This window comes from Leucopleurus acutus (genome assembly GCF_964270905.1).
Source record: "Leucopleurus acutus genome assembly, chromosome: 2".
Lineage (NCBI taxonomy): Eukaryota > Metazoa > Chordata > Mammalia > Artiodactyla > Delphinidae > Leucopleurus > Leucopleurus acutus.
In genome coordinates, this window is record NC_139143.1 from 52439933 (window position 1) to 52454376 (window position 14444).

General features: G+C 36.8%; 1 protein-coding gene across 1 annotated transcript in view; it reads right to left on the reverse strand.

Moving 5' to 3' along the window:
- HMCN1 (hemicentin 1) overlaps positions 1–14444 on the reverse strand; it is a gene marked incomplete at its 3' end in the record, with an annotated part of 530768 nt that overhangs the window by 312069 nt on the left and 204255 nt on the right. The window contains exons 9-11 of the mRNA XM_082833486.1: positions 13963–14107; positions 9960–10081; positions 4869–5144 (exon numbers count right to left, since the gene is read on the reverse strand). Of these exons, the coding sequence (XP_082689612.1) occupies positions 4869–5144; positions 9960–10081; positions 13963–14107 (543 nt within the window). The remainder of the gene's footprint in view (positions 1–4868; positions 5145–9959; positions 10082–13962; positions 14108–14444) is intronic.

The following is a 14444-nucleotide window of genomic DNA, read 5'->3' on the forward strand; positions in this document are numbered from 1 at the left end:
TATCAACCCATTCACATTCTCCCATGCTCATTAGTGAGACTGACTGAACAGCCACAGTTTCTGCGATCAGCATTTCTTTTCAAGGCTCTTCTGATAAATTGATAATGAGCCTATTAGTCACTGAGGGAAATTAGAGTGATGGAAAAAGCCCACTGGGACATTTGCTTCTGCTGCTGCTGGACTCAAAATTCCATGATGCTGCCAAAATTGAAGTCTTTTAAATGTCCATGGTCTTAGTAAGAACTAAAATCTCACAGGAACATCTGAGTGGCTGACTCTAGGTAATGTGACCTGCAAGGGTTTAGGGAAAGGTAATTATCTGATCTCATATGCTTTCCACCTTTTTTTTTTTTTTAATTGAAGTATAGTTGATTTACAATGTTGTGTTACTTTCTGCTGTACAGCAAAGTGAATCTGTTACACAGATACATATAGCCACTCTTTTTTAGATTCTTTTCCCATATAGGTCATTACAGAGTATTGAGTAGAGTTCCCTGTGCTGTACAGTAGGTCTTTATTAGTTATCTATTTTATATTTAGTAGTGTATATATGTCAAATCCAATCTCCCAATTTATCGCCCCCCCTTCCCGCCGGTAACCGTAAGTTTGTTTTCCAAGATAGTAAATAATTCCTCTTCAAATTACAGAAATGTTCAGACCCTAAGAGCCAAAATATGACAGATATCCACTTTAATTACTTTCCAGGCTTGAGCATATCTGAGAAGTTTGACACCAGTCTGATTTTATCACTCTGTTTACAATGTATTGGTTTAGTCTGTATACTGTGGAGTTTTGCCCCTCATAATAGTAATTTGAAATTTCAGCCAGGATGTGTCTAGATCAAGTTCTCCCTTCACTGACCTTGCTTGATTTGCTCACTCAGGACAATTTTTTTTTCCTCCCTAGTGCACTTTTCTTCAATTATATCTTTGACTATTTCTTTAGTTTCAGTTGTCTTTGCTGTGTACCTATATATGTTATATACCTATAAACCTTACAGTTCCATTCTTTGTTTTTATTTCCACTTAAAAAATCATATTATTCGAGTCTTAGTCCTTTGCCTCAATATTCTGAAAGAACTTCTCAAGTTTATGCAGCACATCCCTGATTTTATTATATGTAGTACAAATTCTGTTCTTCAGTATTTCTGATTCAGACTGAATTATAATATTGCATTTTTAACATCAAATCCCTTTTTATTTCTTCCATCGCACTTGCTATTGTCCTTTCATCTTAGCCAGTTCTTCCTTTATAAATATATACTCCCACTTAAAGGAGGATAGGTCTTTCTGAAAGACTTGTGACACTAAACATTTTTTTTCCAGTCTTTAGAATAAACTACTACTTTCAAAGCATCAATTTCTTCTAAGTCTTTCCCCGCCTTGTTTTATTCCCCAGTATTTTTTTCTTAGGTCCTATGCTTTATTTTTTCCTGTTCTGCAGCATCTGTTTTGACAGTCTTCTGTTTATTAATCCTCAAATGATGTGGCATCTCGCCAGACTCAGTGTCAGTCAACAAAGTGTTTGAATGGACCTAACTTCATTCTCTAACTACTTTTGTTCTAGTTGAACCCTCTTTGCAGCTCTGTGGCTAAGAATCTGATGTGCATAGCTCCTTACCTGATTCTCACCCATGATGCCCTTCTGGCTGAGATGGGATGCTCCCCTCTGCTACCATTTGTCTCTAAAATCCCTTCTGACATACCCATCAATGTTTCTCTTGCTTCCAAATATTTTCACTTGGTGAGAAACATATCTCAGGTTCCAATTTTTTACATGGTGCCAGGTTGCCTGTCCCCTTCTTGTCCTACTGTTTTCCTAACTAGATGGTTATAGCTATTGATAGGTTTAAGGAGATAGCATGCTGGCTCCCTAAAGAGTAACATTTTCTTTCTGAAGCAAACTATGAAATGAAGGAACAGAGATACATCCTCCCTGCTTTCATGTGGACATAAGAAAAGATGGACCACTGATTGAAATTTTCATTCCATTGAACTTAAAATATAAGTGAAGACTATATACTTATTTATACAAATAAGAATCTTTATATATAACCTATAAAATTCCTCCCCAAATTTTTGCCACTGTATATTGCAACTGGTTTTTAGTATTGTTCAGTTTTGCCTTTTTGAGATCTTTACAGATATTCTACTGTTATTGAGAAGAGGTTGCAGTAGCTAGACATACTATTTTTAACCAGAAAATCCTTGCTAACTACTACCAAAATTTGTAAAATCTGGATGCTTAATTTTTAAAAGTATTCCAGGACTTCCCTGGTGGCACAGTGGTTAAGAATCTGCCTGCCAATGCAGGGGACACGGGTTCGAGCCCTGGTCCAGGAAGATCCCACATGCCCCGGAACAACTAAGCCCATGTGCCAGGACTACTGAGCCTGCGCTCTAGAGCCTGTGAGCCACAACTACTGAGCCTGTGTGCCACAGCTACTGAAGCCCTCACGCCTAGAGCCCATGCTCCACAACAAGAGAAGCCACCGCAGGGAGAAGCCCGTGTACTGCAACAACAAGTAGCCCCCGCTCGCCGCAACTAGAGAAAGCCCGCGTACAGCAACGAAGCCCCAATGCAGCCAAAAATAAATAAATAAAATAAATAATTTTTTTAAAGAAGTATTCCAGATAGAAACAGTTTCCAAACAGATCTGTGGAGGCAGAATAACATAAATGAGGTTATAAATTAAGCTACTGATTCCCCTGTAAGCAAGAAAAATATTCTTAAAGTGCATATTCAATCCAAGTAACTATTGTCTCTTTTAAGCTTTCTTGAACTATTTTTTATTTTTTAAAACATTTAACTGCATAAAAATGAAATTCATATACAATTTATGATTCAATGTCAATAGTTAGCAAACATATTCGCAGGAATTATAATCCTAGGTACAGCAGTTTATTTCATCAAATACCCACTGCTTTTCAATAATGTATAACCATAAGATAATCAGATGGCTACAGTTAACTAGAATCTCTTATTTTTTATTAAACAGTGCCATCAATTCTAGAACATATTTTTGTTAGATTTTTAAAACAAATTTTTCATCAAAATTGTTCCCTCAAACTCAAGACCAACTAGACAGGCCATAAAATAATGCCTCTAAACAGATTTACACCACTAGAGATTATACAGGCTAGCCAGTAATCATGTAATGACATGTGTTTTTTGTATTTGTATTTTGTACATTATGTAACATCTTACCTCAGAACTTAAATCATTAGATAATAATGAGTCTATTTTACCAGAAAGGAGAGAGTTTAGGGTTTCCTTTAGAAGTATGCATTTCTACATCATAGGATTCATACTTTGGAATAGATTCAAATGCTGTTTTGGAAAATGTTGTCCCTGAAACCACCTGAGAGGTCTGTTATAAATGCAGATCCCCAGGCCCTATACCAGGCCTGTGAAGTCAGAATCTCTGGGTGTGGGGTTAGAATTTCTGCTTTTTCAAAAGTTCCTTGGATAATTCTTTATTCATGAAAGTCTGAGAATCACTACTCAAATTGACTAAACAATACTAAAGGATTAAAAGTTAATCTGGGGAAACAAGGAAGGCTCTGATTTTATTTTACAATCCCATTCTAAGGGACTCCAGGGAAAGAACCAAGGTCACATTTCAGAAATCCATGAGCATTTATCCTATCTGAAACAATCAGTTTGGTAAAAATACTTCCAAACCTCTAGTAACTCAAGTTACTACTTGTATTGACTCAAATGATCTAGGTAGTTTACCACGTAGAAATGCAGTGAATCATTTACAAAAGTAATGTTCCCCCAGAGGTTTCAGCAGATCAGCTAACAAAAGACACACAGCCATACAGTCGGATTGCAGAATATATCTCAACTACAGCGAGAAAACCAGAATCAGATGTCAACCATTTTATTAAGTCTCATGGCAGTTTCACTTTTTTGCCATTAATAACATTCCAAGAGCTAGCCTCCAAAACTCAGTGGTCACTCTCTTAGATCACCATGTTAAAAAACCATCTGACAGTGTTACTTGAGGCATGTTATAAAGTTGTTGCTAGTAGCACAACCAAGGAGCCAGACCCGATTCCAAAGCAATCAGTCTCCCACATCAAGGATTTGAAATGAAATATTCTGCTAAGGCAGCAACCGAATCTTTCAGCTAAACTGTGTAAAACTGCCAAGAGTAAGTTGTTCATTACATTAAGACTCTAGAGACATTTAGAAGCCAATTATGATTCTATTGAAAGAGATACTTCTTCATTTGATGGTAGCGAGTAGACCACATTGTTAATGCACTTGTTTTCAGCTATCTGAAACTATCATTTAGTCTATATAGACAATTCAAGTTTGGCTTACCATTAGCTTACCTTCAGTAAGTACCGTGTGTGTGTGTGTGTGTGTGTGTGTGTGTCTAACATAAATAAGGTAAAAACAGCTCTGCTAGTTTCAATAAAATTTCACCTAGATGAGAAACATCTTAAAACTGAATTAAACCATAAAAGTAAATTAAATATGCAAATAATGCACTCAAATTGGGAAAAAAAGTTTTTTATCAATTATTAACAATTAGTTTTTTTTTAAAGTTCACAGGATAAATGAGAGAATTTAAAACCATTAAATCATCCAGAGACAATTTCTATTTCTATTTGCTTAAAATAAAGGTCTTCAACTACTAGGATTAGCTGTGTTTGTTTTCAAGTCACCTATTTGTTAGTGATGTTTTAGTTTCCAGTTTAGTCAGCTTCAGACCCTCAAGGTCCACAAGCATTCTATCTTTCAAAACTGTAACTGTTTGCGTAGATACCCTCAGACAGACAACTTAAGGGAATAGAGATCAAAGAAGGAAGACAGAAAGACGCCACAATTCAGAAGTTACCATAAGCACACAGTACCTTGCACTGTGAGGAAAACCGATGCAGCCGATAATCCTCCTTCACTGGAAACCACACAGTGATATTCTCCGGCATCGCTGAATTTCACACTCCTCAGCTCCAGGGAAAGGTTGGCCAAGATCCTCATTCCTGCTGGATCTGCCAGCCTGACATCTCTGTCATTCCTCCGCCAGGTTAGATTGTAATCCACTGCACTGATGACAAGACAGGTCAAAAGTGTTCTTTCTCCAGGAGCGACTGTAACATTATTAGGCACTTGGATGACTGGCGGGGGCTCTGTGTGAAATGAAAAGATTCAAATTGAAAGACCCAGAAGTCATTTTGCTCACTCATAGAGGTGGTTTAAAAATTTAATGAGCATGTGTTGAATATCTAGTAGGAAAGATGCAGTACAGCGGAACGTATTCATTAATACGTATGTCTGTCACCCCAAGAAAATTATCATCTAGTTGAAAAATGCTTTCAGTAGGAGTGCATGTTTACATACCAAAGTACACTCAAGTCCAAATCTGTAAATTATAGATACGAGGATCAAAGAGGCATGGCAAAATGATATGACTAGACTGATTCAGGATTGCAGAATGAGTCAAATTTTGATTTGAGTTTTGAAGAAAGTAGCATTTATGGACTTTTAAAATTTAAAACCATTTACTTAGTGTTTTAAAGAAAATGGCGCATGAAGTATGGTAGATATGGAAAAGATACAATGGTATCAGCTTTAAGGGGATTATAAACTCATTAAGACACAGTACATTAGAGTAAGATGAATTTCTCCCAGTGAAGATGAGGAATGTTGGATTTAAGAAAGGTAAGTTAACAGTAAGGCATAGACTTTTAAAAAAATTATACACATAGGACCATGTACACAAAAGGCATTGAGTAATGCACGCGCATTTCAGATGTGGTCAAAAGGCACTTACTAATTAAATATTTAACTACATTTCGAGAGAAAATCACATATTGCTCTAGTTAGGTTTGAGAATACTGTAAATCCAAATGCCCCTGTAAAGCTCACTCTGCCCAAATGCTTTAAAATAACCTGCCACAGCAAGCCATTATTGAGCAATAATATAGCAATAAAAACTAGCTGGAAACCCATGTGTCTGTTTCAGTTTAAATGTGAAAGAGTATCAGATATTCAAGATCCAACTTTATACTTCTTTATTCAAAACTATATATACGTGCAGATGAATAACATAAGCCTATAATAAAACCTAGAAGTAATACGCCAAAACCATAGTGGTCATTGCTGAGAGAGAGAAGTGTGTATATGTTTCATATTTTCCTTTATATTTATCTTTGTTTTCCAAACATTTTTAGAGGAGTATATGTTATTCTAAATCATTTTAAAAATCCTTAATTTTGACAATTCTGCTATGTTTTTAAAATCTCTTATGAAAATAGCTAATGAATCAATTGGAAAGAGTACAGGAGAAAGTTAGGAAGGTCTGACTGAAGTCTGGTTAGGCTTGACAGATAAAGTACAGGATGGTTTGCTAAATCTGAATTTTAGATAAATATCAAATAACATTTTAGTATAAGTATGACTCATGAAATATTAGAGACACATTTAACTGGGCGTCTTATGTTTTTATTTGCTAAGTCTGGCAAACAGAGGCTGCCTAGCTTTATCCCTAACTAGCTGTATGACCTTAGATAAGTCAATTTATTCACAACGTTTGTTTCCCTGTTTGAAAAATGAGATGATTAAATTAGGTAATCTGAAAGACCCCTTCTAGCACTAAGGCTCTGTGATGCTAACATACAAGATGGTATGGACCATCAAAGACCCGAAGGCGAGTATTTGTGAACACGTGTTGACACTGTATCAAAATCTTTTTGAAGACCACAAAACATTTTGTGTGGGTTTCTTTTTTTGTTCTTTTTAAACAAACTTCTTCAACTAGACTAGGGAATTTTAGAAAATGTAAAATCCCATATTATGGGCATACAGGGGAGGCAGGGTGCACACCTAGATCCTTCTCAAGGACCTAGGCACTCATTTCCCTAGCTGCTCTGCTTTTTGGCTACTGAGCTCATGGCCAAGGGAGCTAACATGCTCGGGTTAGACCCCCTTTCCAGTGCAGCCCACTTCCAGGGACCACTTAATGAAGGAAAAAGATGCAGCTCTCTTGCCTCAATTCAGGGTCACCCCAGCTCCAGAACTCCCTGTAGGATCAGCTGAGGCCCCTGGTGTGATTATATCACAGTTTAACTTCTTCCACTCCCTTACAGGTGTTCTCTCCTAGGAAACTCAGCAATAACCCTCTTGCGTGCAAAATCTGCCTCAGAGTCTATTTCCTCTTCAAATATAAATTCAAATACGTAAAATGCCAACTTTCTGCTAATATCCAGGAGGAGAGGAGATTTTAAATATGACATACAATACCATCACTGCATAAATATCTACAGATAATAGTATATGCACTGAAATATTTATGCATACATCAATAAATTTGGTGGTGATGGAGGAGACGATGGAGAATTACAGCAGTTTGCAAAAGAGGCCAAGATAACAAGTTACCGGAAACAGCCTGGTCCTGGGAGGATGAGGGGCAGTCATTCTTAAGTGAAAGAATGGCTGAGGCTAGGATTAGGGGACCAGAGATGAAACCTCAAAACTGAGAAAGAATGATAAGCATAGGCCTTGTGACATTAGGTAAAGATCACTGAACTGAGAGTCAGGAGGCTAAGAATCTACTTCTCACTACCTATCCATCTGATCAGAAATGGGGCACCTGCCGGCTCTGGGCTTCAGTTTCTTTAGCTATAAAATGATGAGGTGGTATAATATTATTTCCAAGTCTTACCCTGTTCTAAAAGAATATCCTGAAATTAAAATTTAAGATTGCCTGTCACTGACATGCCCTTGACAAGTTTTCTCTTTTCAATTTTACTTAAAGCCAAAATGTTGGTATTGTATGTATGTGTGCATTGCAGGTGGGGGACATTATGCTAAAAAAATAAATTCAGTAGAGAAAATTAATATAAAGTAAAGTACAAAATATCATTTGTAAAGAATTTTTTCCTGCTTCTGCAGTTCTGTTCATTGTTTCCTATATGTTTATATGCAATAAAGAGGTATAATTCTTTTTATACCCATTTTGCATTTAAAACCGATATATCAATAACCAATATCTCCAATGAACCAAAAATCCTTAAAAATGTTGTCTAGAAGGAAATGCTGAAAAAAAAAATGAAGTAACATATTGCTAGAGCTTTAACTTTTCTTGAAACAGTTCTTGGGTGCTATTTGACTTTATAAATGTTCACCCACAGTGATACAAAAACATCACCATTCCATCATGCCGTGCTTTCCCAACACTCCTGTCCGAAGTATGAGATCTAATTATCCTGTGAATTCAAATCTGATTCTGGTGTGCTGGTTAGTAGTGACAGTAGGGTGGCTGAGCCAGGACCTGGGTGGAGGTTTGAGGCTGGAAGATTAAACAAAAGTTAGCCCAGAAAGAAATGTCCACGCTTTCAAGTCCAAAGGGGCACTTGCTTGCTACTTCTGCTGTTACAGTCATTGTCATACAATCCACGCTTCTGCCCTTCTTTCATAATTAACCAGTGGGACACAATTCCTGAAAAGTGGCTTTGGTACAGTAAAACTTCCTAGCAATACCATGGCTCGGCTGGCACAGATTAATACTAGAAGGGCACATGTAGAGTGTATATTTGGCAGTTACTGATACCACAGGGCCAAATTCTTAGCAGTCAGTTCAGGAGTTCTTTCTGGTACTTTCCAGTTATTTATGCAAGATGTCTGAATCAACTCACTCAAACCTCTTTCCCTATTGTCCTTCCCTTAATTAATACTGCTGGGAAAAAAACCCTCAAGTGCTCAAGTGTTAGTTTCCCCAGAAGCTGAGGAATGTTGACAACGATTCCAATGTTTTTCGTAATTACTGGAGATGAAAAAAATGAATAGTTTATGATGCACGTCAACTTGCTAAACTGTTTCAGAAGACGAACTTTATTTTTCTAAGAATAAGAGAAAATGAATAATCTACTGCAAGAAGAACAGGCTTGCTCGCCTCTGTTTTAAAGTTCAGCTTGGACTTAATGATAACAAACATAAATCCTAGGCTTCTAAACAGCCCTACAGTTATAAGGCTACTTTTGTCTTAAATTTTCCAAAGAAAATGCACATCAATACTAAATTGACAATTCAGACATTGTTATAAACTCAACAGGCACATTTAAGTCAGAACAGGCTTACTATTAAACACACAGCAACCCTAGGCTAGGAGGCAGGTAGAAAATAACTGAGTCAAAACAAAGTTTCCAATAAATTCTAGATATATGCTGAGTAAGTGGCTTAAGTCCTGATCAATGATAATATATGGTAGTCTGTTTGGTTTCTCATTGATAATGGTAGTCTTTTGGGTTTCTAATCTGGGAGATTAGAGGAAAAAATGAATTTTTTTCACTAAACTATATTCTACCTTGTAAAGTAATCTGAGCCTTGCCCATTTATTCATAGGAAACACACTATTTAAATGTAACTTAATTAGCATGACTTCTGCCCTTCTTAATACCAATATTGTAGCCACTGAGGTCCTATGTTTTTTGAATGTGATACTTTCCTTATTGTCTTCAACTTAGATGTCAGAATCCATTCACAAAAGCACTCTGCTCATTATAAATATGGGAGAGGGAAAGGGAAAGTTGAACGTTGCTATTATCAGAATGGATCTCTCCCTTTTCTGATATTTTATTTTTTCAATGGAAAATACTATATGGAGATCAAAAAATATTTATTGAGCCCCCATAATAATAATAATGATAATAACAACAACAATAATAAAAACAGCTGATGTCTATTAGGTGTTTCTATGTGCCAGACTCTCTTCTAAGTGCCTGACATACACTGTCTCATTTAATCCTCAGTTTCTCCATGAGATAGAGACTGTTACTCTTATTGTCATCATTTTATAGTTAGGGGATCCAAGGCACTGAGTTCTTAAGTAACTGGCCCAAGGCAGGTCACACAGTTAATATGCAGTGAAGCCTGGATTAACAAACATCCCATTTCCATAGCTACATTAATACTTAGGCAACTGCAAAGCAATTAGGGATAATTACCTGACACGTCAAAGAACGTCTCTGCCCGTCCAGTCCCTGCACTGTTGACGGCAATACACTCATAGGAGCCTTCATCAGACAAAGTGACCTGTTCAATATCCCAGGTCACACTGGCCGATTCTCTGGGGTAAGAAAATAGAAGCATGTTTAGTTACTACAAAAACAAGACCAAATTGAAAACAGTGATTCCACTATTTGTTTTATGCATTCAAAAGAACAGCTTAGGGCTTCCCTGGTGGCGCAGTGGTTGGGAGTCCGCCTGCCGATGCAGGGGACGCGGGTTTGTGCCCCGGTCCGGGAAGATCCCACATGCCGCGGAGCGGCTGGGCCCGTGAGCCATTGGCCGCTGGGCCTGCGCGTCCGGAGCCTGTGCTCCGCAGCGGGAGAGGCCACAGCGGTGAGAGGCCCGCGTACCACAAAAACAAAACAAAACAACAAAAAAACAGCTTAAAAAAAGTTATTTTAGCTTAAAATTATACGGAGTTCTTTTATTATCATAATTATCATAATTTTATTGATAAAATTATGCAGAGTTCTTCACAGCTTAAAAATTATACACCTTTTGTATTTTAATTAGAAAGTTAAGCTTTGTACTCTGAGCAAAAAACATAAAGACAGTAAGTTTTGTTTTGTTTTGTTTTCTATTGATCTTCGTAGGCTCTAACAAAAGAACTGACTTCCAAATGTGAGAAAAACTTTAAAGAGGCAGAGGATAGAAGAGTGGGACTTTTTTTACTGAGAAAATATCAGGGAGATATCTTTAATCTTCCCTCAAAACTCATTTAATTCAAACTAATGATCATTTTACCACTTTTTTTTTTTCCCCACATTTTCACATTCATATGTCTTTCTTTTTTTCTTTGAACAGGCCTATAACTTTGCTGTTGAGAACTATAGCCTGTGCCTGTGTCCAGTTAGGGTCACTGGAAATTTCTTTAGGAGACCTTCTCTGGCTACGTCAAAACATAAGATACAAAGTTGGTACAGAAACACTCTTTAAATCCTCTCTCCTTCCCCTCTCATTTCCAGGTTTTGGTCATGTTCAGTGAGGGTTCTAGCCAAAGCAACTCAACTAGTAATTTACAAGTGTGAAGGTAGAAAACAAACGTTTGGTTCCCAAAAGATAAATCCTCTTTAACTTTCTTATATATAAGCTCTACATAAGGCTATAGACCATACCTGGTTCAATCTAGGTATATAATGAGTAAAGAAAAAGATTATCAGTTTTACAGTCAAAGTTGTCATTTAGGTAAAATAAATCCCTTTGCTATATTACATATTCATTCATTTAATAAATATCTATACTTTGTCCTCTAACACTCTTCAAATTGTTTCTCATTTTTTGGAAATGTCTTAGTAATAGCTATTTAATCCTTATTTAAAACATTAAAATAATCTATAAAACAAGCATTATATTGTTTTAAAATATGATTGCAATGTCATAAATATTTTCATAATTTTTTCTTATAATCAACCATAGCTATGTATAAACTTTTTAAACATTCAAGATACAGATGAGATGAAAAGCCCACTGCAGTCAAGACACCTTCCACTGAAGCTGAAAGTGGTACAAGATGTGATACCTCACAGTAATAACTCCAGATCTCTCCCCATCCGAATGAACCACACCCATCACCAAACCACTATGAAGAATTCACTGAGCTCTTAATGTACATTTACCACTAACCTAGAGTTTGTAAGAGAAAGTCAAGACACAGGTTCCTGTCATTAGGAAAGCGAGAAAATAAGCAAGGTGATCCTTCCGTATATTTTAGTAACTGAGAATATTCACTTAATACTGTTTCCTTTCACTTGCATCTGCATTAGGTGTCAGTGGTCCTTACTGTCACGTTCAGAAGAAAACGGAGTATGCTTATTCTGTGCTGCATTGATCACCTAAGATGTATCATGAATGCTTAAGAGCAGTAGGCTAAGCCCAAATTTACAAATGCCATTGTCTAGGAGGTACTGGCAAGTTCCAGGAAGGTAGGAGTCTGAAATACACACGTCGTTCATGTCTTCTGCAGTGCCTACTTCAGAGCCAAGCATATTTTAGGATTCATCAAAAACTGAGACATGCAGAAATTTTAGAACAGAAGATGACAATTCTTCTAGTCTTAAGGCCCTTTATTTAAAAACTAGAAAGTTGAGGAAGAAGGACAAGTAATTTATTCAAAGGCACAAAACTACTATATGGAATGCTTACAGAATATTCTTTACAGTTATACTTGTTCCTCTCTTATTTATGAAATATTACATGAAAACAATTCTCTTTTTCACGTACCCTTATCAGTCAGCATTAAGATTATATGGCCACGATAAAAAGTTTTGAAGGGATGACCCTTGGAACAGGGGAAGGAACATGTCAGATAGAAATGTGTCTTGTTACTGATGGAAACTAATTCTCTCCTACATCCCCTAGAGACCACAGTGACTCACATAACAAAGATCCAGTCATGCAGCTGGAGTTATTAGGAAATCTAGGGCAGAGATGTGCAAGTGAATTGGGATTAGAGAATCAATCCATCATCACCCATGCCCAATTATGTCTTTAGCCTCTTACACCCAAAGAACTTAACAAATGTCAGCAAGGCATGTCACATCTCTGGGCCACAGGGCTGGAAAAATGAAAGAGAGAATCCTTGTGGTTTACCTCAGAGGAATTGTGTGGAATTAATAAATTAATGCTTATAAAGAATCCCAAGTGTCTTTGAAAATTGTTACTATTTAAACACGAAGCAGAATTGTTTGATTTCATCATTCAGTTTTGTAACTTCATCATTTGATATCTTGGTCAGTTATGTTGCTGGTTATTAAATATGCAGCTAAGGAAATCATCAAGATGTATGTTAAGCAAATAGCAGGAAATAATACAGTCCAACGTTTAAACAATGGAAAATTTTCTCAAGTTATAATGAACATTCTTGCCATAGTTTCTGCTTAAAATGACCCCATAAGGAGATTGTATAAGCTAAGACTGTCAAATATTTAACATGTTACACAAATTATTTACGTGAATATTGAATTACCAGTGTAAAAGCTTTGTAAAATAATTCTTAAGAGTTTTTCCCCCAAATGTAGTTTCATAGTAAGTTTAAAAAAACAGTTTGCCAGAAATCATCCTCTAGTTTTCAAGGCCTACTTAATTTTTATCATTAGATTCCTTAAACTTGTCTAGAAAATTCACCCATCTTCACAACGGAAGTTGGTGCCCTCTAGCCCACTTCCCTTCACTGTTGGCTGCGGTAGTGACCACACACGCTTCTGCTCCATCTGGCCCACACCCCCAGCACACACCTCATTTCTACTCTTCTCCTCCTGGCTCCCTGGGCTACAGCTACACTGGCTTCCTTCCCGTCTTTCTTTCCCACGTGCCTGGTGGACTCTGGCCTTAGTGCATTTGCATTGCCTGTTCCTGGTGTGTGAATGCTCTTCCCTGGATATCTGTGTGACCTGGATATCTCACCATGTTCAAGTCCTTGCTCAAATGCCCCTACTCTGAATTTTAAAATTGCAACTTGGCCAAAACCACATGTACTCCACCAACCAGTAGTACTTGCCCCAATTAACCTGCTCTACTTTTTGCCATAACACTTTAAATCAGATTCAGAGACACGTTTATACTCAAGCCACTAAAGCTTAAGTTTCATTTGCAAGGACTCTTGCAAAATTCAGGACCTAACTTTGTATTCATAATTTTGTATTCTTTGCCTTATCCAGGGACCCTTAAACTGTGTAAAATTCAGATTCTATAAAACCTGAATCAACTCTTAAATGTATTCTAGCATTTATTATATTATCATATTATATTTATCATCTGTTTGTCTTCCTCCTTTACAATATAAGCTCCACAAAGGTTCAGAATTGTGTCTGTTTTGCTCACTGCTACATTCCAAGACTATGAAGCAAATAAATAAGAATGTCTAATGAAAAAAGTACATTAAAATAAGTATCTATTTGTATTTAGTGCTATAAATTATTACTAATGGAAACATTTACACACTTTAAGTACTGGTCTACTCCAAGTGTAACTCCATTTCTGGCAAAGCTCAAGGTAAAGGGCAAAAGACTCTCAACAGAGCAGTGAATTTGGCCCGGCTGCAGGTAGTATCCCGGGGTTTTCTCAGGCATTGTAACTTTGGGAGCATCTGGGAAAAAAAGAACATGGGCAAGAAGGTCACAATAATATTTGGTACTTCCTGTTAATCCATTCAAAAGCTTTATACTTAAATTATTCCAGTAAATTCTCTGCATTCCAGTTAATCTAAATCATGAAAAATCACTTTATCTTTCTTTGTTCAAAGGTTATTAATTTCTGGATTATCTCCATGGACCCTTTACTAAGGTACTCATTGAATCTAAGACTCCACTGACCTTAAGACATAACACTTTTTGTACCACCAAGATAGAAAACAAAGCTACCAGATAAGTTACAATACATCATCAATTGTAGAACATAGTTCCATTTCAAAAATGTAAAACTAT